This window comes from Neopelma chrysocephalum, unplaced genomic scaffold (genome assembly GCF_003984885.1).
Source record: "Neopelma chrysocephalum unplaced genomic scaffold, ASM398488v2 Primary Assembly neopelma1_42, whole genome shotgun sequence".
NCBI classification, from domain to species: Eukaryota; Metazoa; Chordata; class Aves; order Passeriformes; family Pipridae; genus Neopelma; species Neopelma chrysocephalum.
The window spans coordinates 3635813-3663295 of record NW_020897700.1 but is presented as its reverse complement, the minus strand read 5'-3'; the positions used below and the strand labels follow the sequence as shown (position 1 = coordinate 3663295).

General features: G+C 37.5%; 2 protein-coding genes across 10 annotated transcripts in view; both read left to right on the top strand.

The window, feature by feature from the left end:
• Nucleotides 1-6494, top strand: part of PPAT (phosphoribosyl pyrophosphate amidotransferase) — a 47729-nt gene extending 41235 nt beyond the window's left edge. Inside the window, exons 7-12 of one of the 2 annotated variants that reach the window (XM_027676443.1) lie at nucleotides 531-682; nucleotides 1076-1203; nucleotides 1322-1378; nucleotides 1501-1722; nucleotides 2482-2602; nucleotides 3851-6494. In XM_027676443.1, the coding sequence (XP_027532244.1) occupies nucleotides 531-682; nucleotides 1076-1203; nucleotides 1322-1378; nucleotides 1501-1722; nucleotides 2482-2602; nucleotides 3851-4020 (850 nt within the window). In that variant the 3' untranslated portion in view covers nucleotides 4021-6494. The remainder of the gene's footprint in view (nucleotides 1-530; nucleotides 683-1075; nucleotides 1204-1321; nucleotides 1379-1500; nucleotides 1723-2481; nucleotides 2603-3850) is intronic. The other variant, XM_027676444.1, reaches the window with a different exon arrangement.
• Nucleotides 6495-7366: 872 nt separating this feature from the next.
• Nucleotides 7367-26230, top strand: AASDH (aminoadipate-semialdehyde dehydrogenase). 8 transcript variants are annotated; one of them, XM_027676438.1, is made up of 15 exons: nucleotides 7367-7384; nucleotides 7958-8211; nucleotides 10514-10634; nucleotides 11329-11669; nucleotides 12404-12596; nucleotides 14761-15002; nucleotides 15984-16090; nucleotides 16521-16693; nucleotides 17236-17428; nucleotides 17939-18057; nucleotides 19712-20549; nucleotides 21627-21790; nucleotides 22382-22507; nucleotides 23903-24034; nucleotides 25083-25475. In XM_027676438.1, exons 2-15 carry the CDS (start codon nucleotides 7982-7984, stop codon nucleotides 25473-25475), a joined length of 3372 nt encoding a protein of 1123 aa, XP_027532239.1. In that variant the 5' UTR covers nucleotides 7367-7384; nucleotides 7958-7981. The 8 variants fall into 8 exon arrangements, 6 of the variants coding, with proteins under 6 accessions (XP_027532239.1, XP_027532240.1, XP_027532235.1 ...); XM_027676439.1 differs by lacking the exon at nucleotides 7367-7384 and adding an exon at nucleotides 7388-7482 and having other exon boundaries at nucleotides 11329-11579; nucleotides 25083-26230; XM_027676434.1 differs by lacking the exon at nucleotides 7367-7384 and adding an exon at nucleotides 7388-7482 and having other exon boundaries at nucleotides 25083-26230.
• The last annotated feature ends 1253 nt before the right edge of the window (nucleotides 26231-27483 follow it).

The following is a 27483-nucleotide window of genomic DNA, read 5'->3' as shown; positions in this document are numbered from 1 at the left end:
TCTTCTGTATTTCTTCCGATTTGAAAATTTGACTGTACATTTCTAGTCAGCTCTATGTCATTCAGGTGTAGCTGTCTGTCATCTCTAGACAGATATTTCTCTAGATTTAGCTTGTGAGAGGATTTTTTTGTCTACCATCTCTATTCCTAATTATATTTCTTATATTGCACTGTAATATTTATTAGCTTTCATAGAAAAGTTCTCACGTATTGATTCAGGACTATATTATTAGAATATATTCTATCTCAATTAAGCCTGTACTATATGTCACACATAGGACGAATACCATAATTCTCCAGCACTAAGTATTAATTTACTGCTTTTGGATATTAATTCAGACTGTTTTAGTAAGGGTCACTTGTCTTAGAATGTTAGTCTTTAAATTCTCCAGGTCAAATCTTAAGATAAAAGCAAATTGTCATGTTAGGATGTTCAAAAGCGTTTTTTCCTGTCAGTTTACTCTTATTTATACTTCAAAACTATCATCCACGTTCAGGACATTCCTAACTGCTATGTATTTCTTTTTCAAGGTACTATCGTGAGGTCCTTCCTGGAGAGATTGTGAAAATATCCAGACATGATGTCCAGACACTGGATGTTGTACGAAGACCTGAAGGAGATCCATCAGCATTCTGCATCTTTGAATATGTTTATTTTGCAAGACCAGACAGTATATTTGAAGGTACGAAAATGTAACGTACAGACCTCCTCCCTATATAGTGGGAGATGTTATCCTGGAGCACACGTGGAAATTATCTGCGATCATAGTAGGGTACCACTGAATGTAAGCTTGCCGAGCACAGCTGGGATAGAATGGGTTGGCAAAACTTTTGAGATAAAACTCATCAGGAGGAGTAAACTGGAGTTTAATTCTCTGTGTAGTGATACAAATGTGAAATGCTGGAATATGACAGTATAGAAGGAAATAAAAAATGACCTTATGCAAGTGATTGCTTGTCAGTTATGGAGCTTTTCTCACTAACTTCTGTGCCTGCAACTTGCCACAGAAATTTGTTCAGCAAACTGAGAGGAAATCTGAATTATGCATACCAAGAAAAACACTTCTTGTTCTTAGGTCAAATGGTGTATTCAGTCCGGAGAAGATGTGGACAGCAGCTTGCTATTGAAGCACCCGTGGAAGCAGACCTGGTCAGCACTGTTCCAGAGTCTGCAACCCCAGCAGCTCTTGGTTATGCTCAAAAGGTATATGTTACTTTTTTTTTCCCCCAAGCATGTTTACACATCTCTTTTTGTAACCGACTATGATGATATGGGCTGCTAGAGTTGTGTATTGATAAAGCTTTATATCTTCAATATGCAGGGTACTCCTATTGAGTCATCTGCCTTGTTTTTTCTGTCATTATTCCTTTATGTTAAGGTATTTAAACGTTTTTTGGTTACTGTGAAGTCATACTAAGTCCTAAGATTGCTTTAAAAAAACAGTAACTGAGAATAACAAGTCTTATATATTAATTCTGTTTAACTGTCTCCTGTTTGCAGTGTGGACTACCGTACGTTGAAGTACTCTGTAAAAATCGATATGTAGGGAGAACGTTTATCCAGCCAAATATGAGGTTACGGCAGCTTGGTGTTGCAAAGAAGTTTGGTGTTCTGTCTGATAATTTTAAAGGCAAACGAGTTGTTATCATTGATGATTCAATTGTGAGGGGCAATACCATTTCACCCATAATAAAACTACTGAGAGAATCAGGAGCAAAAGAGGTAAGTTAATTTTAAGTCAGTACAATACAGATGTAAATAGAAGTTGATGGGAGGGTAAAGCACAGGAGTTTGTCCTAATTTGTACTATACATTGCTTCCTTATTTAAAAGGACAAGCATGGAGAAAAACAATGGCTAGTGCATGTTTATTGTGAAGATAGGTTAAGAAGGTTCTTTTGTATGACTGTCACTTTTGGGAGATTAAGGTGGAGAGGAACAGGTCTCCACTTAAAAAGCACTATCTGGCAAATAACAAGAGAATGGAAAACAAATAAGTTAAGATCAGAAAACCAAGTATTCCTGATGTGTAACTTGTGGACCTGCATAAAACACAACCACATATTGCTGTAAATACCACATGCCTTAAGTTACCAGAGCACCATTTTTTTAATTGGTAAAGATTTTTTAAGCAAAACAGTGTGCAAGTCAGACACTGGAGCAAAATGTTACATAAAATGGTTGACTTTGTAAACTGAAACTCGTACATCAAAGACTGAACACCACAGAAGAAAAGCAAAATCAGGATGGAACCTTTTAAGAACTTTAGGAAATACTGTAAAAAGTTCTGAAAATGTCTTTCTTTCTCCACCTGTCTTGGCATTTGAAAAAACTTTATCTTCCTTTAACCCTTTGATGATTTCTGTACAGTGCTATGTTCTGTTCTTCATTATCATTTGCAGAACTGAGACTTTGCTATTGTGTTATAATCTGCTGACTGTCAACTTATAGTAGTCTGTTTTGAAATTATATTTTTATTCAGGTGCATATCCGTGTGGCTTCACCTCCCATAAGATTTCCTTGTTACATGGGAATAAACATTCCAACTAAAGAAGAACTCATTGCCAACAGACCTGAATTTCGTGATCTTGCAAACTATATAGGTAAATGTTACTTGTTTTTTTAGGTTGGTTTGTTAGTTTTTTTGGGGGGGGGAGAGAGATTTCAGCTATAGGTATTTTATAGTCTACTTTAAAATAAAGCCCAACACAGCAAGGCAATTGTAGCAAAAGTTACTAAAAAATTGCAAGGTTGATAAGCTAGGTCTGTGCATTGTGAGTGCTCTACAGATCAAACCAATTTAGCTACACACTTTTTTTAAACAGAGTTAGGGAGCTGTATTTCTCAAAACAATAGAAAGTATTAAAATAATTGCATAAACATAAGTTACAAATAAAGTATGACAACAAAGCTCTCCAATATTTAAAGCTCCTTCCAGGAACTTTCACAATAAGGAGCTACCAGGAAGAAAGTAAGTCCGATGATGAAAAGCGGATGTAGTTTCACTTTCATGAGATATTCATAAAAATATATTCAGAATTTTTAAACACCCACTGATTTTTGTACAAATTTAAATTTATGTAAATAATTTAAACTGCATTATATATTTCACTTTGAAAGAAATGACATTTGAAACCAAGCAAAAAATGTCAAAAAACTTCTCAAATTTCAAGTCACGTTTGCAGCAGAACAAAAGAAGAATCAACAGTTTATGTTCCACTGTAAACTCCGATTTCTTGTGTTAAATACTCACTCTCACTGTCTAATACCACAAAATTATTGTGAAGGCATGCTGAAATATCTCAAGTTTGTAGGATCTTTTTTTTAAGTGTTATTCACTATATAATGATTGCAAATGATAGAAAACTAATGATCTATCAAACTTTTCTACTGCTAGAAAATTTGCATGAACTGCATAATGAATTTTTTTAAACATGATGGTCTTCCCCTCCTCCAAGTCCCAGTGAGGTTTTATAGTCGTCGGTGCTCAGATTTGGGAAGCAGCAGCCACAAACACATCTGCTTCCAGACCTGAACTACGGTAGCTCTGGGACACTACAGGGAGTTTAAGGAGTCTTAATACTAGACTTTGCTTCTGTTTCTGCAGTATGTGTGATGTATTTGTTCCCAACTCAGAACCTTCTGTCTAGATTTCAGTGAGTTTGCTCCCTGCACAAAGCATTTGAGAAGGGCAAGGCATATTATGATCAGATAATTTTTCAGTCATTCTCTTTAGGTAAGGTGATCCACCTGGCATTATAATCCATACGATAATGCAACTGCATTTCCAAAGAGCATTGCATTTGGTACAATACTGCAGCTTTAACCAACGAATTCTTTATTTCCTCTAGGAGCAGACAGTGTTGTCTATCTTTCTGTGGAAGGGCTGGTATCATCTGTGCAAGAAAGCATCAAAGAACGACAAGAGAACAGCCCTAAAAGCCAGAAGTCATTTATTGGAAAGATTGGTCATTGCACAGCATGTCTTACTGGAGAGTATCCCGTAGAGCTAGAATGGTGAATTTTTAGTGGATGGACATCAGTTCATCTATTGTTGAATGTACCTTTTTCAATGATGCCTTCTTGTTAAATAGCCTCCTTGCATTTAGGTAATACATAAACCTTATTACAGCTATCTAATTACTGTTACTAAAACACATCTTTAAGTAAAGATTTACAGAAAGTCTTATGTGCTGATGAAAACAATGTAAGCAGATTTAAATACAAAATCATGTAGTTTTGATGCACAGTTGTGCCTTCCATTTTCTCACAAAATGCTATAAAAACCAAAGTATTTTTAATTATGTAGCAGTCCCAGAGTTTGTTGCTTCAGTCTTGCCCCGAAAGATATCCCTGTTAGACTTGTTCACAAATCATGAATTTTGTGGTGTAATTTCAAATTATCTTAATGCAAAGGCATCTGAAGTTTGCTTTTCTCCTTAGGAAAAATACCAGATTCTGAAGAATCAAACTGCTTCCTCAGCAGTTCTTGCTTAGGCTTTTTAAGAATGGAAGTACCTAACTTTTGCATATATACCTAAACAGCCTTTATTAATCGAGGCCTTTGTAACAGATTCTATGCACATAATGTCTAACATATAGTTTTAAAAAATGAAGACTCAGGGAAATGCTCAGCCAAAAGCTCTCTAGTTTTGTAATTCTAAAATTCTTTTTTAGAAGTCCAGTGTAATTATATTATCTTTGTGTGCTTTTGTCAGTTGGCAATACAACGTGGAAGGAGAAAAAAAAATACTTGGCACTGCTTTTCTGTTTTCTGTTTTACATCTTGTGTTTTCCAGGATAAGTCCTTACAATTTCCTAAGTCTGAGCTAATGCTCAGTGTGCTTTTCATGTGTCAACGTCCAAAGCAAACTAAAAAAAAAACAGTAACAGTAAAAATTAATTTTAACAGTGAAAACGATATATCAAACAAAGACTGAGTTGTTGTAGGAGTAGTCCTATTTTACTACATTACTGCTGTTAGAATAAATGTCATGTTTGAAAAAAACAAGTGTTCTGAAGAACCAGTAGCTGTTACATGCATTGTATTTAGTTGAGCACAATTACACGGTTACTTGTATACAGGAAGATCACTTGGACAATGAACCACTAGCTGAAAATGGAAAAGCACCTTTTGAAAACTATTGCAAATTTACGCACAATTGTAAAAATATTTTGTATACCTCATTTTTTTCACTGAATACCAGCAACTTAATTTTAGATTTTCTATTTAATATTGTGTATTTTGGCCTTATAATTGTTTGTGATGATGTTAAAAAAAATAAACAGAAAAGTTTAAGAACTTTTTCCTTCCCCATCATCTTCCATATAGTTGAGAATTCCATTACTGGTGATTAAATTCAAAAGGGAGTTTTCTTAGGTGGGATCTGTAGCAATTGTGCCTGATAGACAATCACAACACAAAAGTGCTAGTTAGAAAAAGAATGTAAATAGATTTAATGGAGTCAAAACTGTCTTGTGCAGTGGAATCAGAACCTACTTGCATTCAAGCCCACGGGAGAACTCAGATTTGATGAGCACTGGGCTTTTACTGTGCATTCTTCACCAGAGCCCAGGTCTGCATATTCGGGGGGATGTATGAGGATCTCTCCTAATTAGCAAGTTTGGTTTTTTAACAGAAGCATAACAGTTCATCTGGACAGCAAACTGAACAAAACCAGAACAGGTTGGACACTGACCACCACCCTTCCAGGGTAACCAGGAAGGAGTATGAGAAAACAGAAAAACTGTTAGCAACATTCTTCACTGTTCTTCTTTCCTGCCCCCCAAAAAAGAAGAAATATTTTTTAAAAGAAGAGATAAGTTGAGCCCTTAGGTTATAAATACATGTGAGGAGTCCTTTCTACTTAAAATAAACACTTAGGTGCACAGTTTAAGAAGGCTGCAAGCAGAAGTTGGTCTGTCTGAAATTGTCCATAGGACAGACTGTAAGTGAAACTTGTTCAAATACTCTTTCAACATGCTTTCAACAAAACTGATAGTTTTGAAGTCCACTAATAATTTCTTCAATGTGATTTGAGCATTGGGTGGCATAATTCTGATTTTAAAAAAAAAAAGAGTCCTATTGTCTTTTCCCCCCTCTATGTTAGACATGTGAAGTTCTGTCTGCTACTGTGAGCACTGTAATTTTTAGATGCACTACATGCTGAATCTTTAACTTAAGGTTTTGAAAAATATGTAGTAAAGGGGAGATAATTCTCAAGTGTCATTTTATTCTGACAGCTGGATTTATGCTTTAGGTTACCAGGCCTTTTCGATCACATACAGCCAACACACACACCAGTGAGTATGCTGAAGGAGAAAACTCTGGCTTTAAGTGTTGCTATTTGTATTAATGTTTTACTGTGAAACCGTTTCTGCTGTATTACCAATGTGCAACTATGCCAAACTTTCACTTACAGAATGTGACAAAACAGTGGAAAGCTGATGTTTAACTTCTCCCCTGCTTAACATTAAAAATGGTTGTGAACTTGTGTTCTCGTTTTCTCTCCCTTTGCGGGGCTCGCTGGCAGCACACACAGAGGCTTCTTTAATAAAGTCACCTTGAAATCACCTTGGAGCTGGAGCAAATCATGAGGGTGCTGAGGCACTGAAAGAGGTTGCCCAGAGAAGTTGTGGATTCCCCGTCCCTGGAGGTGTTCAAGGCCAGGCTGGATGGAGCTGTGGTCTGTGAGAGGTGTTGCTGCTCATGGCAGGGGTTGGAACTAGACGATGATAAAGGTCCCTTCCAACCCTTAACATACTACGATTCAATGATGTCAGGCCACTACCAGTGCCCCCTCCCAGCACGGCTCCCGATCCCGTCACCCTCACTCCTTAGTGGCGGCCCTAAATCGCATGCGGTGGGCAAAGTCTGGCCCCGACCGCCCTCGTTGGCTCCGCGGGACACCGAGCGGGACAGCCCGGCCGAAGCGCAGGGCAAGAGCTGCACCCCGGCTCCCACCCGGACATGACATCCCCGGCCCGCCCACGGCGTACCACCGGCAGGGAGGCCCGTACCACCTCCTGGGCGAGGGGGGGTACGGACACACGCCGACGGAGACGAGTGAACGGTGAGCGTGGCGGCGGAACCTTGCCCTTCGCCACAGCCACCTGTGATTGTTTTAGCCTATGTCCGCCGGGGAGCTGGGGACAGCGGGGCAGGCTCTGGCTCGCCCGCTGTTCCTCCCTCCCTCTTTCCGTCCCCCCCTCGGGAAGCGATGACACCACCCTACGTGGGACTCTGGCGGAGTGGACGCTACTTGCGGATGCCCAAACGGCGCGACGGATGCTGGCCAATGAGAGCGCGGCCTTGCCGGGGTCCAGCCAATCGGAGGCGCGGCCGCAGCTGGGGGCGGGGCCGAGAGGCGCCGGAAGTGCCGTAGGTGGGAGCCCGCGGAGCTCCGGGAGCCGCCGGGCCGCGCTCATCCCGAGTTGAAACGGGGAAACCTGGAAGGGGCGAGCGGGGGCACAACCCAGGGCGGTTGGTCAGCCGTGCGGGCGTGGTGGAGGGGCTCGGGGGCAGAGAAGGGCACTAGCACGAGCAGTGCAAAATGCAGAGGCTGAGCAGTCCACGCGTCCAGGTTTCTGTTTGCAGAGGAAGGATTCGTGTTTCGCTGTTCCACTAAAAGAGTTATTAATTAATTAAGGATTGCTAATAGAGATATTAATTCAGTGGTGCTCTGCTTTAAAAATAAAGGTGTAACGGTGAGGAACAAACTACCTCTGTACAATGAAGCCTTAGTGCATTGCTATATCCTGGGCTTTAGGATAAGACTTATGGCAAATGAGTCAAGAATTCAGCTTTAAAACATTGCAGTCTAAGGTGCAATAGAGCTGTGTGTTCTCTGCCATGGATCTTTTTTCCCTTCTTGGTAGTGTTTTGTATGCGTTTATAATTTGACTAAAGTATTAAAAGTAAGGAGGTGACAGTGCATTTTGGTCTGTTATTCTTCCAGAGGATCTGGAGCTGCGTGGCCAGGATGACACTTCAGGAGCTGGTGGCTCGGGCAACCAGCCTGCACTCGGATAGAGCAGCAGTTTGGTTTGATGAATGCACTGGGAAACCTCCAGCTTTCTACACCTACGCCACAGTGGTTGAGCTGGCTAAGGAACTAACAGCTTTCCTTCAAAAGTACTGTGACCAGCAAGGCAAATGTGAAATAGGCCTTTACTGCTATCCAGGAATAAACCTGCCATCTTGGATCTTAGGGTAATGGTTTGAGCATTTGCAATGCGTGTTAGGTTTTTAAGGGTCATCTCTGTTAAAACAAATGTTATAGTTTGTTTAGATTTTTAGTAACAGCAAAAATGCAGTAATACCACAGTAGTGCAATTAAGAGGTGCTGGAGTGTTGCATTCTTTAAAGAAGAAGATGGCACTATTACAATCTTTTGAAAAGCCACTGCTGAAAAAATTTTTGAATCTTAAGTTCTAAAGGTCTGAACAGTCTGTAATTGCATCCTTTTTTACAAAGCAATTTAGCATATTTATAGAAATACCAAAAAATTGATGACTGGTATTTTTTTCTACTTGTTTAAAAAATTGAGGTGATCTGATAAATATCTATTAAAAAAAGGACTATGCAGGTTTTTTAATGTATTGTCTTGCTGGCAAAAAAGATGCTCCGAAAACAAATTTCATGTTTTAAGCTAAATGAATATATGTTTAATGTTCCATTACAAATATTGCAGAAAGAAGTAATGAGCAATGCAACACTGAAATGATACTGATTAATTAGTGGCTAGGAAATTGAAATGTTTGTGATCTAAATACTCATGTTAATCCAGCATTTTAAAAATCCTGCTTCTGCTGATTAATTCTAATGTTTGTATCTTTTATATACGCATCTTTTGTATCTCTAGCATTTATGATGTATTAGAGAATCACAGGATCATAAGTATATTTTCTTCAGCTGATGTTTACAGCAGCAGTTGTGCTTCCTGGGGGAATGGTCTGTGTCAGTATTTTTCTGTTGTCACACTGCATGTAAAATACACAATAGCACAAGAAGAGGTACCACAGTGGAATATAAAGATTTCAGTGGAGTGAGTGAGCTCTGTAATCATAAACCTCCCAGAAGCACTGAGAAATGTTCTCACTGGTCAGGAAACACTTCCAGTGCAGCAGTGGAGCAGGTTGCCCAGAGATGTGCAGGTACCGTCTCTGGAGGTGTTCAAAGTCCTGAACAGTCCAATCTGGTGTCAGAGCTGGCTCTACTTGAGCAGGAAGTTGGATTCGACATACTGAGGTCCCTTGCAACCTGTTTTATCCTGTATCCCAGTGAACTGAGCAGTAACACAGTTTTCTTTTGCTCTGTGAGCAGGAGCTACTGGGGTGCTTTGATTCCTGCATCTGTCACTGCCGAGTAGCTGACAGAGATCTGATGCAGGGCAGGTTTAGGTGCTCACTAACACAAGTGACTGTTCAAGCACAGAGAGTGCTGCTGTTTCCATGTCTCCATTTGGGATCTCAGCATTACTGCAGTGACAAACCACTTGCACAGAGAGGAAGTATAACTAATTGTACATACAGTACAGAACCCAACAGTAGAAGAAATGTGAAGATTTATGGGGACCGTTCATGTTTTAGTGGCCATGCACTCACCTTGGCTTTTTCTGTGGTAACGAATTCCAGAGCTTGTCGTTATCCAAGGGCGCCGCTAGAGGTGGGCAGTGAGCAGCTACCGAGGGCGCGCTACAGGGCAGGGAATGGGAGCACAGAGGTAGTTGGTGCTCCCCTTGTTTTTTAGGGAAGATGTTCCAGTTATGTGCTCAGATTTTCTTATGCTGGATTGTTTAGACTCGTGGTAGAGTGTTTTCAGTGTGCAGGCTTTTGCTGTTTTTTAAAATGTGTTTCTGCATGTTGTATGTATATAAAAAGCTTATTTTTCATAGAATCATAGAATATGCAGAGTTGGAAGGGACCCATCAAGATCATTGAGTCGAACTCCTAGCCCTATGCAGGACACCCCAAGAATCACACCAAGTACCTGAGAGCATTGTCCAAATGCTTCCTGAACTCAGACAGGCTTAGTGCTGTGACCACTTCCCTGGGGAGCCTGTTCCGGTGCTCAACCACTCTCTGGGTGAAAAACCTTTTCCTGATATTCAACCTAAACCTCCCCCAACTCAACTTCATGCCATTTCCTCAAGTCCTGTCAGTGGCCACGAGGGTGAACGGATTGATACCTGTCTCTCCACTTCCCCTCGCGAGGATATTGATTTTTGTTCCTAGTCAATAGCAGAAAGTTGCTGTTGATGTCATCACTTACTTGCTTGGCCAGAAATAATATTGAATGTTTTCATCTAGCTTTCATTTTTTCCCTTGCTGCAAAATACCAAAAGGCAACACTGATTATTCATTCTACTTTATTACCAAAAAAATCCTTAAAAGTCATGTTATGACTACATTTTCTAGCTCAGCCAACTATAAAAGAAATGTTAGTGAAAATTTAGAGGATTTTCTTAATTTTTTTTTTTTTTTTAAAGTTTAAAACATTTGTGTCTTGTTAGAATCCTTCAAGTTCCAGCTGCCTATGCACCTGTTGATCCAGATGCACCACCAACCTTATCCACTTACTTCATGAAGAAAACCAATCTTCAGTATATTCTTGTTGAGAATGACAAAATAAATGTAAGTTTTCAGGCTTCTACAGGAAGCAGTAAAGAGCACTTCGGATGTGTAGATATTCAGATTGTATTCTGTTTTAATAAGCTTGGATGGGGTGCTTTTGTTTCTTCATGCCAAGAAGTTGTTCTTCTCATTCAGAAAAGAACATCTTTAAAATTAGAAGTATGAAGTGCTTCTCCTCCTCTTCAGAAAAATTGCCTTCTTTTCTGTTATGCTGTTGTTCAGACAAGCTTGTCGGGTACCAGCATTGGAAGACTTTTCCAGATTTGTTTCTTCATATGGCAAAGTTAAGAGTTGGAAATCTGCAGTAGTTCAAAAAAACTCCTGCATTTAATACTTTAGTTTCTTTTTGTCCAGCTCCTCCCAGATTTTATACCCTCACTCATTGCAAAGGGAATAGACAAGATTGGACCATTTAGAGTAATTTCTCTTCTGCAGCATTCTTTTGTATATTTTCCTTTTCTTTTTCTTGCTTAGAGAATTGTTTATTTTGCATTCATAAAGTCTATGTTCACTCATATTTAATATGTAAAAACACATGAGCCTAAAACTATCTGATGCGTGTCCTCCAAAAGTAGAGGCATAAAAAATCACAGCTTTTTTGTATGAAATGCTGTTTCCTATTTCGTTGCATACAGTAGAACAACAACAGTGCATCCTGAGTTCTGCTGTTTGAATTGTTTATTTTCTCTTACAGAAATTCCGAATGTCCCATGTTGGGTGTTTTTCCCATGATTCTTCCACAATAGAACATATTGGTTTAACTCTCTTCCAAATGAGCTCGAGCAACACTGATTTAAATTCACAAGTAGATGATATGAAAAGTAAATGTGAACCTTTCAAAGCTGTGGGTAACTCACAGCCAGAATATACCGTTTGTCCAGATCAAACCAAAGTAAAAACATCAGAAGGAGGATCCATGGACGTCGGACAGAAAGACACTTTAGCGTATGTCTTGCATACATCAGGAACTACAGGGATCCCCAAAATAGTCAGAGTACCTCATAAATGTGTAGTGCCAAATATTCAACATCTTAAGTAAGTGTGGCTTTCAGTTTTCCTTTCAAATGCTTTTACAAATTTGATGTTTAGGGAATTTTTTTATTTTTCTTTTAATACTTCAGAGGAGTGTAGGTAGGGTTTTTGCTAGCACAACTTCACTTCTTCCTCCTTCCCTATGCTTTCAGATTTATTTGTATTTTTTTTATTTTGTTTCTAAATAGAATCATGTAACATTTTGTTTAATTGAGGGCTGTGCTTCAAATAATATGCTGTTGTTGTAAGTATTCTGGCTTGTGGCTTAAAAGAAACAGATAACAATATGAATTAAAATAGATAACAAAATTAATTATTTGTTCACAGTTATATTCACTGTGTTCTTTTAGTGGGCTTTTAGTCCCAATTCCTTTTTAGGCTACCCAGGTTTCTTACTGCTTCATTTAATTCTTTTAAAAAATGTGTTATGGAAAATACCATAATTTTTTCTTTCTTTTTCTTTTTTTTTTTTTTTAATGTGCATCCGTTAGTTGAAATATGCCTCTCAGTGAACTGTATTGGTGCGTAACGTGGTGGGTATCTTTGTAGATGACAATTAGTTAAATCAACAGTTACAGTTCAGGAACTCGTGCTCAAATTATCTGGCCTGCATACGCCTGCATATTCAGAGCAGCCCTTAAGATTTGAGCTTTGCTAATATGTATTTCTTTCATGCTTTCATTTTCTAGTTTGGAAGGCATGCATCAGATTTGTAATTCCTAACTTTCTTATTTCAGATCCATATTTGAGATCACGCAGGAAGATGTGCTGTTCCTGGCTTCTCCTCTAACATTTGACCCGTCTGTGATTGAATTGTTTGTGGCTCTGACAAGTGGAGCCTCTATTCTCATAGTACCAAACGCTATTAAAATTATGCCTGTGGAGCTCTCTGCTGCTCTGTTTCACCACCACCGTGTGACAGTGTTGCAGGTAGGCAACACCTAAGATAAGTGTCTTCAATGTCTTGCTTTGCACTTTTGTTAACACGTACTACTTTTTCGTCAGCCTAGACGCTGCTGTTAATGGGAAAGGAGCATTCTTGCTCAAAGGCAGTAGCTATCCTTTGTGTTTTAGAAAATTACCATTTGATCAAAACCTCAAACATTTTGTGATAGAAAACAACTAACGATTATTTTAGGAAAACGTTAGTTATTAAGAATTAATTTAATTTTATTATTTGAACTCTTTGTTCTGAAGAATCTGGTAATAGAGTAAACTGTTATAGACATTTTTAGCACTTTTTGATGGACTTGATCTTAGAGCCTTTCCTCATAAAGTTGTAATGGTAGTCTTTATGCTAAAAGTACAACTAAACCAGTGCTATATATAGGGTGATAAAATGTCTATTGTTTTTGCCATAATGAAAGCAAGAGAATAATTGATTTCACAGCAACACATTGTTTTCAGTTCACCTGTTTATGTGAGTCTTCATGTGTCTCTTTTGTCTTAAAATAGGTCATCTCCTATATGATTTCAATTTTAATAGTTTTAAAGTTTGCAAAATTTACTTGAAGCATCCAGCATGGATGGGCTACAGCGTAGCCCATGCCCTGTAATCCTGTCCTGTTCCTCTGCTCCTGTCTCTGGTTGCCTGGCAGAAGAGGCCAACCCACACCTGGCTACAGCCTCCTTTCAGGCAGTTCTAGAGAGTGCTAAGGTCCCCCCTAAGCTTCCTCTTCTCCAGGCTAAACAACCCCAGCTCCCTCAGCCGCTACCTATAGGATTTATGTTCCAGACCCTGTTCCATTTCCTTTGCTTTTGAAAGAATGGCGCTAGTTGAGATTGTAGGGTATAAATTTAAGATTAGTGAGTGGCTAACTGAAGCTTCCATACCAGAAAAAAATCAACTAATTAAAAATCTGTTGTAATTATTCTCTACTCTTATTTTTGTTTGTCAGGATTGCTATAAATCGCAGTGGTGTAGAATTTCCTATCATATACGAGTTTCATGATCAGTTTAGCTCACTTGCTTTTAGGAAAAAAATCTGAGATATTGCTCTCTATTTAGCAAGATTTTTTTTAAATGTGTCTGTTAAGACTTTTAAAGATATGTTTTTTAATCACGTTAAGCAGTAATAGAGAAAGGCAAAATTTGGTGAATGAAGGTATTTAGATATCTTTCTCAGAAAAGTTTGATTTTGTGGGGTTTTTTTGATCATTGTCCTAATCAGTGAAGGAAGGGCTTCTCAGCTGAATTAATAACAGAAATGTTCTCCTTATAGCTTAACTGATGATTTTATGATGTTTCTTAAATTATAGAAAGACATTACCTTCCCCCCTTGACTTTCTTGAGCAGACTTGAGAAATCTAAGGGTTATGAGGAAGGGAAGAATATAAATTTTTTCCCTGTTTTTTTTCATTGCTGTTATTCACTAAAGTTAAAATTATCAGTTGAAAAGAAATGGTCTTCATCTATTACTTGAAGAAAGGAACCTGGTAAGAAATAATTCCATTCATTTTCCAGTCCTCTTAATAGAAAAGTAGGCAAGAATAAGAGTGAAATGTGTCTGATAACATGATTCACTGTTTTTCCCTCAGTGAAAGGGCTCTACATCACCAGTAGTTTTATAGAAGTAGTTGCTTAAGGAAAGTGGTTTGGGTTTGAGGGGTTTGGTATTCATTTTTATCTCTTTTCCTCCTGCTTATTTTAGAGTGTGATGTGAAAGCTTTCAAAAAAACTAATTCTTGTAAACTGTTATATTTACACAAATCAAGGACAACGCAGAATCTGACATCCTAGGAATTTTTAGTAGTATGTAAAGGTCTTTACATGTTCTGTATGCAGGTGAATCAGATGTATAGATAATATTTTTGCTGTAACATTCTGAATAAAGAAGAAACTTGGCAGAAGAACATTGATTGGTGCTGATAGTATTCATTAAATGCTTAATGTAAAAAACAAAACACCACTGTGATATATACTGGTATCAGATGGTTGATGCCATCTACTATACGTAAATGTTTTAAAGTACATCCACAATGCAGCTGTGCAGTGAATATGATAAAGCAGGAAGAGATGTACACATATACTGAAAAAATATAACAAGTCTTTCTCTTTGTATTTTTTTTCCTTTTTCTAATATGTAATATTCAGGCAACACCAACACTTCTCAGAAGATTTGGAGCTCACATTATTAAATCAGCAGTGTTGTCTGCAAATACTTCACTTCGTGTCTTAGCCCTTGGTGGTGAAGCATTTCCTGTACTGAGTCTCTTGAAAAGTTGGAAGCACAAGGAGAACAAAACAAGTATTTTTAATCTCTATGGTATTACTGAAGTGTCAAGCTGGGCCACTTGCTACAAGATTCCCGAAGAGGTTTTTAGTGCTGATTTTAGGTAGGAAAATTCACTGATTTCATGGCTTGGTATGTGAATGATGAAAATCACCAGAAATAGAATCTCGGTCTCATTTTACCAGAGCTACTGAGTCCTCATGTGTGTTTATACTGATAGAAAATGGGATGTTTCAGACAAATGATGTGATATATTAACATAGTGCTTAAACCCTTAAAGACTGAAAATGCTGGGTGGTCATCAAGTGTTATTAAATTCTCATGTAAAACTAATTTTCATTCTAGTTTCTCTGAGTTCAAATATAAAATATATAATACTTTATGATAGAAATTGATCTGGAATCCATGCAGAAGTTATTTAAAGTTGCTTTACTTTTTAAGTTTTGCTTTACTAAAGAAAATATATTATTCTATACTTCCACTTGGAAATAGCATCTATATTCAATATATGAGGTCCTGCAAGTGCATGAAGAGGCTGGAAAATGAAGGGAAAGGAAGGAATCGGTCTGCAGTTCAACAGAAGTCTATAATAGATACATGTCATTGAAATTACAGTTTCTTGTATTTCAGCCTTTTCTGAAGGAGTCAACTGTACTTATTGCCAGAACATCAGTAGTAAAATAGAGTAAAGGCTCAAACTAGGTAAGACAGGGAAAGACTGAGTTAGAAAGCAGTTACACATGCTTAAATTGGTTGACTTGATGGAAATTTCAACCTGGGAGACTTAAAAACTAACTGAAGCTCTTGAGGTTCTCTCAGGGTATTTCAGGGTCCATTCAGGCCTTATTTTCTGTCACCCAGCAGGCTTTTTTGGTATGTGATAATGAAACCCATGCGCATTGATGAGATTTTGAATTTTTAATAAATGGATACATTTTTAAAGAAGAAACTTTTGTAGAAAGAAATCCCAAGCATCTGCTTTTTCTCTAATACCAATCTTTTAAAAGATTGTATGCTAACTCATTTCTGGAAAAATTGTGTTCAGAAGGGAAAGATTTTTACTGTTTCTCTCTTTAATATTTAGAACAGATTTTCCTATACCTTTGGGATCACCACTTCTTGGAACAAAAGTTGAGGTCAGAGATACCAACGGATCTGCAGTTCTTGAAGGCGAGGGACAAATATTTATAGGTTGGTTTATATTTCTAATTCTTCTGAGGTGCTATTATTAATTGATTAAGTTTTAATAATGATTCTTTTACTTAGTGTTTGCCTCTGATATACAGATTAATATAGCATTTTAAGTTTTGATTGTGCTGGAAACCTTCTGATGGTATTTTAGGTTTTTGGAATGATTTTATCTGCAGACTGTGCCTTCATTATGTTGACCTTTTTTTTCTGCTTGCATTTTGAAATTATCAGCTGAAGTAATTTCTATGTAATAACTTAATTAACTACATAGCCAAATTTGTACATTGTAGAAATTTTGGCATTGATGATAATCTTATAGTATTTCTTATAGTACTTGTTAGAATTTAGGAGAATTTGATAAAACACTTTTTATAATTTTAATTTGCAGTTAGCCATTTAATATATAAGACCACAATCTTTTCTTGTGTAGGTGGTGAAGAACGAATCTGCTTTCTTGATGATGAAATAACTGTACCGCTGGGTACAATGAGAGAAACGGGGGATTTTGTAAGAGTGCAGAATGGGAATTTGTTCTTCTTGGGTCGGAAAGACAATCAGATTAAACGTCATGGCAAACGTTTTAATATTGAATGTTTGCAGCAGGTAAGTGCTCACATCCAGTGAGTAGAGCATGACAGTAGAGAAAGGCAGGTATAAGGAACACATTGTTATCATCAGAAATGGGTATTTATTTATTTTCACCTGACTTTTAGGAGTCTAAAAGGAATTTGCAGGGTGTAATATCAAAAATCCACTCAAATAATTTAGAGAGGAGTTTGTTCTGAGTTCTCAGGAATCTGTTATATTGTGTCGTTTCTTCCAGGAGAATTGAGAACTGTATAAGGACCTGAAAAGTAGTGAGCATTGCACTGCAGTGCTTGTACAGTGATTGTTCTACAAGATTGAGTTCAGACTCTTAGATTATTTCTCATTCATGGCATTTTGGCAAATAATACATATATCTCTGAGGTCATTTTTATGTGAAGTACAGACTTCAGCTACAAGATGATTTCATAGGATGTTCTGTAGAAATGTGAGAAAAATGTGATTTTTAAAGGTTTGCTTTTTTTTCATTGTGTTTTTTGCTCCTTTTACTCTATTGATGAACTGCATTTCAAAGCAAGACTAATATCTTTTAATTACAGACTGCTGAAGATCTTTGCCAGGTAGAAGCTTGTGCAGTGACCTGGTATCAGCAAGAAAAACTTATCCTGTTTGTTTTACCCAAAAATGATTTAGAAGAGAGAGAAACACTTAAAGAACTCCAGAAGCATCTACCAGCTTATGCAGTCCCTGATGAGATTGTAGTTATTAAAGCTTTGCCTTTAACATCACATGGTAAATGGATTTATTTATTAAGAACTCTTGACACTTATTTTAATGGTATCTATTGCTTCTTTTTTTTTTTAATTGACTAAAATTCAGTACCTGATTCATGCTTTTGAAATGTGTACATTAGATAATTAACTCCTAGTAGGAAATCATGACCATGCGCTATGTTTTCTTGATAATGTTTCATTTGAGGGCCAAACAGTAGCGGAAAAATCAGTTTAGTTTTAACACTGCACATTTCTCAGTCATTCCTGTTGCAGTCTGCAACAGAACCCTGATTTCAGCTGGGGAAAAATCAGGCCTTGAAGGTGGGGTTATGTGGGAGGCTAGAGTAAATTTTCAAAAACCTGACTGGGTTTCATGTAGTTGATCAACTGGGTAAAAAGATACTAGTGGAGTTGAGTATGAATAAGGAAATATGTACAAGAATAAAGTGACTATTTGGGCAGAGCAGGTTTTGGAAGTGAAAATGCTAAAAGAGCAATGAAAAAAAATCGTACTTTATTTTCTACAAAGGCAAAGTTGATATATCTGAACTGAACAAGATTTACCAGAACCATCTAAACTCCAGAAGGCGTGACAGTAAGCTGAGTGACGCAGAGGAATTGTGGGAAAGATTGCAGTATTTATGGAAGGTAGTATTTTGAGCTGCCTTTTTATCTTTGCAAGTGGATCATTATACATGTGTCAGGAATTAAACAGTTCTTACTAAGAAGTATGACTAATGCAACCAGAACATTCTAGCTGCCTATAGATTTAAGCAGTACAGCTCTTTCTGTTCAGTTAATACTTAAATATGGTCGCTCTGCAGTGTCCAAGAGGGAGTCATTTATATTTTTCTATCAGAAAAAGCTGTGGGCTATGAAGTGTAAGCAATTAGCATGGGAAGGATGTAATGAGTCAGTAGCTTTTTGAATGTTGCTTCACCTAACAAAGAAGGTATCCCTAAAGGAAACAAGGAACTGGGACATGGAAACTTTGTACAAAACAGCTACTGTGTTAGTAGAGTTTTGTATTTCTCAAGATAATTATGCATTGAAGAATCCTTTTCTTAAGTAGATGGCACAGTTGCACAGTTGTCTCTTGGACTGTCTATATTATTTCTAAACTTCTGTGCTAAAGACTTGTTTTTCAAGGTATTGAAATGTGATGTCAAACAGTACTACTTTTTTTTGAAAGGTAGACTTCCAAGTTTAACCTGAAAGTGGGATTAGCTGTGGCTAGGACTTGAACAGGTAAATGTAGTGAAATTATTTATGTGTGCTGATACTGTATTGATGGCAATACAAATGGTAACTCAGAGGGATCGGATGTGCCCTAGGCCCATTATGGACAGCAGAAGGCAATTTCCAAAACCAGAGGATTTGGATTTCACAACCAATCTTAACAAACAGGGAGTGCAGTGAGAGGAGACACAGTGATTGCTGTTTGTTGTAATAACAATGCCACATCCAAAATCCTTCATGAATTGAAGGGGTTATAACTTCAAAAGTAGATAGGTAAATAGGTTACTTAAATAATTCAGAAGTAAAAGAGAACAGTTTATATAAGTTTTATTAATAATATAGGGGACCCCTGGTGGCCTAGTGGTTAGGATGCGGCACTCTCACCGCTGCGACCCAGGTTCGATTCCCCGGTCCCCCCGGGCAGATGGAGCCCGTTAGCCCTGTGAGGCCATCCATCTATGAGAAGGTCACTCTAAAACAAACCTACGTCCTGAGGACCTCACTGCCATTGTCCAAGCTTGCTTGGCCCCGGCAGATGAACCTTAGGATTAAAGGGTGGGCTCAGTTCAGCGCATGCTGTGTCTCACCTAAAAAAAAATCCATTGCGCAGGCTGGAAAGGTAAAAGACCTTTCCCAAAATCTTCGTTCGCGAAGACTGGCCATACAATAATAATATAACCCACTTAAACCAATTTTATCAAAAGGCATCTAGGTTTTATCTGCAAAGTTGTCATTGATAAATGGTACCGAGATTGAAAACAGCCAATCAATACAGAGCACAAGTTGCTTTGATTCCTTAGACTGCAAAATTGGAATTGAGTAAAACATTTTGTAGTACAGAACTAGTTTCTCCCTTCCTCCCCAACTCTTGTTCCATCACTACCTCTGTTAGCACTAACATGTTTCATGTGATATTTTTTGCAGAGTAGTGAATTTACTCAGGTTTTGATTGTTAGCAGGACTTATAGGTGTTCAGGTGGATTCTACCCAAATTGAGTTTTTATGTGTGTGACATGGTGTGACACCCATGAACTGGTACCTCTTTCCTTCTTCTTTTCTCTAGTCTGTCCTCGGTCTTCTAGGTGATTCCACTGAAATTTCTAAAGATGCAGTATTTCTGCATAGTGGTGGAGACTCGTTAAAAGCTCTGCGATTTTATGGTGAAATTGAGATGCTCATAGGCAAAGCTGTGCCTGGACTTCTTGAAGTTATTCTCAGCCGCTCGATTGAAGAGGTTTACAGACATATTCTTAAAATGCTCATTACAGACGAAGACCAATTTATGAATCCTTACAATATTGTGAAAAGAAAATTAGGTCCAAAGAGTGGAGAGGAATTCCGTGGAAAATATATTAAACTGACATCTGAAATAGCTCTTGAGGTTACTTCAGGATTAATTCCATTTATTGCACTAAGCAGAGGAAATCATTTTTTCCCTGTGAATTTCACCAAGTCTTTTATGCAACCCAAAAATACAGTACAGGTAGGAGTGGACATGCTACAGCAGCCATCCTTTCTGCATTCCAAGGCTCCAAGTATAATGAAGAGCCACATGCAAGGGTATGAAATGGGAGAAAGAATTTTAACAGTTACAAACAAGGCAAATAAAAATGACTGTTCCTCTATGCAGCAAATCCATGCAGAATGTAGCCATGTAACAATGGCAGAGTTGGCATTGTCCGTAAGATGGAAGTCAAATACAAGAAAGTGTGTTGATGCATCGCCACTGGTTGTAATACCATCTAAGGAAGAAGTATCTGCATCTGTGTATGTTGGCTCTCACTCTCATGCAATGCAGGCGGTTGATCTAGATTTGGGAGAAATAAAGTGGGAGAAGACCCTTGGAGACCGTATTGAATCTTCTGCCTGCGTATCCAAGTGTGGAAATTTTGTTGTTGTTGGTATGTCTTTTATTTCAGCTTTCATTTTAAATTATTTTTTCTGCTAAATATGAGATGAATGACAGAGAATCATATTTCTTACGTCTGAATATCCTCCATCCATAAACATCCATACCTGCCTCAGTACTAATTTATTGTAAAACAAAAACAGGAGGATGAAGTAATTTAAGTTTCACGATAACCAGTGATGGAGCTTATCTAATATAAACACTTGTGGCTTATTATATGTCAATTTATCAATGAGGAGTAATCAATGGGTATGGGGTTTTTTTTAGTGGTTAAGTGTGACCTTAATGGGTTGGTTTTTTTACAGTATGGAAAGGTGATACAGTCTCAGAATGTCTTTAAAATTGATAGAGGTAGAAATTAGTACATGATACCTCATATTATTTTTCAGAGTTTAATTATCTGACTCTTCTTTTTGGAAAATGTGAAGGATATATTTGGATAATTTTTTTTGTTTTATCATATCCACTGTCAGCAGAGTTGCTATTATTTATCTTAGTGTCAACTTTTTAACTAATGCATACACATCACTGGTTAGCACAGATGTCCAGGTGGTGCATTTTTTTATGCAAAGGTAATGTTGCCATCTTTTTGCTTGTATTTTGATTTCTTATAACTCTGATAACAAAATTAAATGTTTCATTAACACTGAAGGAGTTTCTAGAATAACAGTTTAATTTGCATTAGAAAACATACAAACTTTATTCTTTCAGTACCTTTGTTTTCAGAAAGGAAAACTAGAGAAAGGTAATTAAAAAAACATTCATATTCTCCCTTTTCAGCAACTTTCCATGTCTTCTAATATTATTACTGTAAAATCTGATAGAAAGGCAGTGAAATAAGTATATTCTAAATGTAACTTAGAACACACAAAACAATCAACTTTGAATGTATTAACTATCAGGAAAGACTTTGAGCTAAAAGAACAGGAGAAGTTTTGGAAAATGTTTTGAAACCCTACATCATGAATAATCTTATTTCTTTCCAGCAGTGATGCAACTAGCAGCATATATCACACCATAAATGCAAATAATAATTCTTTTTTCCTCTGTCATGTTTTATTTCACATAGGTTGTTATGATGGCTTAGTATATGTGCTTCAAAGCAGTGATGGAGAAATACAGTGGACTTTTGTCACAGAAGACACTGTGAAAAGCTCTGGAGTTGTAGACCCTTCTAGTGGACTAGTCTACATCGGATCACATGACCAACATGTGTATGCTTTGGATATTTATGTAAGAACACTGACTATAGAAGAATAAATATCCAACTTAAACCCTATTTGTAGTACACCAGAGGAAGCTCCACTGGTGTTAGTATTCTTAGGAGTCCGCCATCACACTTCTGAAATAGGCCTGCCTGAAGTGGGATTAGGATTATGTGGCAGCAGATAGTTTTAGTGGTGTTCTCAACTGCGATTCTGTGTTACTAATCCTGGTTGAAACCAAATCTTAAGTTTCTTAGTTATTAAATTCTCCATAGGTGTTTCAGAATAGGGTGCCTAGCTAGAAATAGAACTATCTGTGGCTTTATGATTGGGGAAAGAATCTTACATTCTAAACGGGTAAATAAAGGGAGATGGAAAATAAAAGGGGCAGATACTGCCTTTTCATTAGCTGAATTTCTTTTATTTACTGGAAGAGAAAGTAGCCAACAGCATATGTGTTGCTCTCGTAGCACGTAGGTTATATCTTCACTTCTTAACTAGTGTCTGCTGAGTTAAACACGGTGTTTGGTAAGGTTTGACATGCAAAGGTCTTTATAAACATGATGAGCTCTAGCTCCAATTGAAAATTGTTTATTAATGTGTTTTCTTGTGCTTACAGAAAAAGGCATGTGTGTGGAAGTCACACTGCAAAGGTGGGGCTGTGTTTTCATCTCCTTGTCTAAGTTCTTTTCCACATCATCTCTATGTTGCTACTTTAGGAGGACTACTATTGGCTGTTAATCCAGTATGTACCTTTGCTTACTTGTCTTTGAGCCCAGTCTCAAATTCAAATGAAACTAAAATGTATATCTGAAGTTAAAATTGCTTTTCTGATGAAAGGAAAGATGACCATATGTTACCATAAAATATTTTTCACTTGGGAGCCTTATAATTATACACAAGGTTACCATAATAATTCCCATGCTTCAGAAAGCTATCCAGTGATAAAGAGAACTGAAATGACTTGCTTGAATTCACATACTGACTGTAGACCAAAATTGCAGTCAGTGTCTTCTCATTCCCATATACTACTTTATCAGGTTGACTAGTGAGTGAGAGCATGTCTGTAGATTTAGTTCCCTCACGCCCTCCCTTTGACAGAAGGATTGGAAAAAGCATATGCAGAAATCAGAATAGAATCCAGAAAGAAGCCCCTTCATTCGTTTTACTGTCTCCCTGCCATTGTCATTTAAAGAGCTATCCCCTTAATCTCAGACTGCAGTTATATTCTTTGCACTGGGAAAATGGCATTCTTGATAGATGTGGAGCAATTTCATGGTTTTCTGAGGCATTGTTTGCTTACAGCTGGTCCTGCCTTGTTCCACAAGCCAATTCCCTACACTGCCTGATAAAAGAAACAGTGACTCGAAGTAGCTGTTAACATTTTTGTATCGCACAACCCACTAAGCATCTTTACCTTCCTCCCACTACAAATGTCCTCAGTGATAATCAATGTAGTATTAGAAAACCAGAGTGTGGTTTTGCATCCCTAGTGGACTGTGCTTAAGAAAAAAATGGGGTTTTTTTATACTGTAATCCAGACTAACGTAGTTGAGAAACCCAGCTACAAATGAGCCTGCACATTCCAATTTTTATAAATAGTCATAATTCCTGAGGAATTTGCAGGGTACCTTAGGAGCATATTGTGACAATGACTGTGGGTTGCAGAATTTCCTACTGTATCAATATGACTTCATTAGATATCCTCTGCTTCATTGGTCTGTGTCACATACTGAGGAACTGGGAATGGAGTAAAAATCTGAATTTGGCATTCATTAGAACTACTACTACTACACTGTTATCATCATTACTTTGCCTAGGGGGAGAAAGAAAAGGGCAAAAATGGGTATTGAGTATCCTATGTAAAGCACTAAACATTTTGTTAGAATAAGATTTGAAGAGTAGTTTTGCTTCTGGTATGCATTCTGGATGGGAGAAGCCTGCTTCTCTTTGATTTTTTTGTTTGTTTGTTTTGGCAGTTTGTTTGGGGGTTTGTTGTTGATATTGTTTTAGTTTGAGTTTTTGTGGATTTTTTTCCCCACACTTCAAAATGGCCGTGTCAGGCCGTGACGGAAGAGTTGTTTTGTGCTGCTTCTTACAGTAGTGTTAAGCATCAGATATTCAATGCTGCCACTTACAGGTGACGGGAAGCAAGCTTTGGAAAAGCTTCCTGGGAAAACCACTCTTCTCCTCTCCTCACTGCAATGAGAACTATGTCTGTGTTGGGTGTGTGGATGGAAACTTATATTGTTACACTCATTCTGGAGAAAAGGTAAAAATCATGTTTTTTTTTTATGTCCGTACAAAACCCTGAATAAGATGCTTTATTAATACTGTTTTCTGAGGTTTAATGGTTGATATATACCTTTTTGTGAAACACATAGAAGTGTATATTGTTAGAGAGGGGAGAAAGAAAAAAGTTTGCCTAAGATAATCTATGCAGTTCATGGCAAAACCACAAACTATCAAGTTGCCTGATGCAGTAAGAGAATTTTTAGTCCAGAACTTATATGCAGAGTAAATTGAGAAGTGTAGTGCCAGCAAATGAAATGGTTTCATTCAGAATTTTTCAAGCATGTTTAGACCATCTCTTCTGTAAGATGGTGGTTATTCAGAAGCAAAGGTTTCTTAGAATGTTTTATGCATTTATCAAAAAATTGCCAAATCCTAATTCTGGCAAAATATGTGTCAGCCTTCACATTGAATTAAATGAGAGTATTTTTTTAGTTCCTCGGAGATTAATCTTGTTTGTATCTGGTGTTAAGACAACTGACACTGTTTCTGTTTGTTGGCCTGACATGCAGTATACATGGCAATTCCTGAACCTTTTCTGATTATAAAATATATGTTAGCCCATGCCCTGCTCTCTGTCAGCTTGCAGCAGTGGTACAGAACTGATACTCTCTTGGGGAGGGATCTGCATACCATTAGCATGAGCAAAGGAAATCTATATTACAAAAGGAATATCTGCCTTTTTGGCAAAGAATGGCATATTAACAGGATTCTTTAAGTTCATTACTAATTATGGTACTACAGCCCAAGAACATCCTTTTCCCAAAGTGGCCATCTTTATCTGGGCTTCACAGAAGGTAGTAACTTTTCCGTCTTCCACATCTGTTTTATGAGACTTCTATTGCTTACTCTGTGTGTAAAACTTGACTTATAATTTGACAAGGATTTACCAGCCCTCACTGAAATCTAGTGTATCTTTGAAATAAAATGCTCTCCTAGACTACAACTAGTCTATTAAAAATTATAGTTGCCGTCAAACTGATAATATGAAAAACCTTTGATAATGTGTGGTTATGTTCTTTCTGTAGGTTTGGCAGTTTTCCACTAATGGGCCAGTGTTTTCATCACCATGCCTCTCCAGTTTAACTAAGCAAGAAATATTTTTTGGCTCCCATGATTGCTTTATCTACTGCTGTAACATGGAGGGTAATTTACTGTGGAAATTTGAAACCACTTCAAGTGTGTATGGAACACCGTTCATTTTCCAAAGTGATGACTTAAGTAACAAAATTCTTTTGGCAGCAGTATCTACAGATGGCAAAGTGTGGATCCTGAATGCCAAGAGTGGAACAGCAGAAGGAGTAGATAAGCTTCCAGGAGAGGTTTTCTCTTCCCCTGTAGTATGGGGAACAAAGCTTGTTGTTGGCTGTAGAAATGATTATGTTTATTGCCTAGATCTGTATATAACAGGAAAAAAATAACAGCTAAGTTGTTAGGCTGCTCTATTCTTATTGTTTACATTTGTAAACTAAGAACTCAATGTGCCCTCTACCTCTCTGCCTATTTTGCTGCAGGCAAGAGCTGCTCCTTGCAGGCTTATCAGGTAGCATTTTGCATCAGGCAGTGTCCAGGGTAGGCTGTACTGATGGAAGGAGGACGGCTGCTCAGCACCTTCCCAGAGAAGGGAGAATCTGTAGTAAGATGCCATACCCCGCAGCTTGAAATAGCGTGCTTGTCTCTGAGGAATATATTGCTTTCTCTGAGTCCAACCTAGCCTGTGCCTGGCTCTTCCATTTATCAGGCTAGTGTTTGTCTAGTCTAGCAAGGTTTCTGTGCCAAGGCAAGGTAATCCCAGTCCTTTTCTGAATCTAACTTTTAACTTGATTTCTGAAGACATAGCCTGCATTGCATATACCTGGTAGGAGTGACCTGTTTACTATAGTTTGTACAAACTGAATAGTTCTTCTTTTGTAAAGGACCTAGGCCCTCCATGACTTCAATTCATTCTAGCATATAGTTAGACTCCATTGAAGTCAGTAGGAGTTACTTCTTGTATTCTAGAGTGGAGAATATACTGTATATATTTATTAAATTTCAGTGACAGGTACAGTATGAGTTCCAAGATGAAGTGTGCACTGCTCAAATCAACCATTGTCAAATAATTTTTAAGTGATTTCAGTGAATGCTGTCTACATTGTCTTTACAAGAACTATTAATAAAGGGTTCTGTAAATTGGGTTTGGTTGTCTTTAACATCTTAAAAGTAAGTACCAGTGGCCTTACTAATGCAAATCAAGTATTTGCAGTGACTAAAGTATGCTTCCCTGAAAGCATTCCTGATTATGAGTCTTCTAAAAGAAGTATAATAGGAACTATTATCTTATTCTCTCTGATGAGCCATCTACTTTGAATCCTATATTGCTTTATCACATTTGGTTCCTCCATTTTATTATTAGCAGAAATGCGTAAGCAAGACACATGTAGCACTGTAAAAAGTTCTATTTGTAAAGCAGATCTGAACTACATGATTTGCAAAAGGAGACACACAGTACATATATCGATTAGATAATTTTGACTGGGTTATAGTTTAATAAGAATTAAAATGACATTAGTATAATAAACAATTGCACTTTAAAACATTTGAAAAATTAAAAAAGTACACAACAAATACCCCACAATTGTACATCTTATAGTTTTATACATTACTATATGAACATAGAGGTTAATCATATATAACCTTGTCAGAAGAAATGGTATTTTGTGTTTGTATAAGTTACAAAAATTTGAGACAATATACTACATAGTGGCTTGTTCAGTTCTTAAAATATTTTTGCTGTTTTAAGCTGGGTAGTAATGTTTTGGGTTTATTTTTACAGATTTCCAATACTTTATCAGAAATGGTTGCAACAAAGCTAAAGCAAAGTAACACTTCACTTCGTTGGTATTTAGTGCAAATTTTTGTTAATTTAACATGAAATGTCACTGTTGCATGTGTACACTTAAGAAATGTTTCCATCAAGTACTGCATGTAACAGGTTCCATTGTTACACTAGATACCTTTATGGTTGAAAAAACCCTCTGGTTTGAAGCTTCAGCTTAAGACCATCCTTAATGAAAGCTTATTCTATGTTCTGTAAATGGATTGTATTGGAAAATTGCATCCTTATGTCATGCACAATAGCACCTAACTTTGCTATGCTTTTCAGAGTACCAGTATTTTTAATCCTGATTTACTTCACCTTCTCTGTATGTCTACCTGGCTCCCCCTCCCAAGAAATAATTGTAAAGATGGGTTTCAGGCTGTTTAGATTACAAATAGATACTGCAGGCAAACAAACTTGGAAAAAAACTTAAATTTAACTTAAGATGCACTAATTCCTGGTCCTAGCAGAGCAAGAAGAATTAAGGGGCCAATTCTTTCTTCAGATATTGGAGGCATTAAGTTTTTTTTCCCCTAAGCATTTGAGAGCAGCATTGCCCCATTTCTGTT

Excerpts from the sequence above, each read along its gene's own strand:
- AASDH (XM_027676434.1), top strand. The coding sequence starts at position 7,982 with ATGACACTTCAGGAGCTGGTGGCTCGGGCAACCAGCCTGCACTCGGAT. Across the intron at positions 10,635-11,328 it reads TTGAGAATGACAAAATAAAT|AAATTCCGAATGTCCCATGT; the intron begins GTAAGTTTTCAG and ends TTTCTCTTACAG. Across the intron at positions 17,429-17,938 it reads TTTGCCTTTAACATCACATG|GCAAAGTTGATATATCTGAA; the intron begins GTAAATGGATTT and ends TTTTCTACAAAG.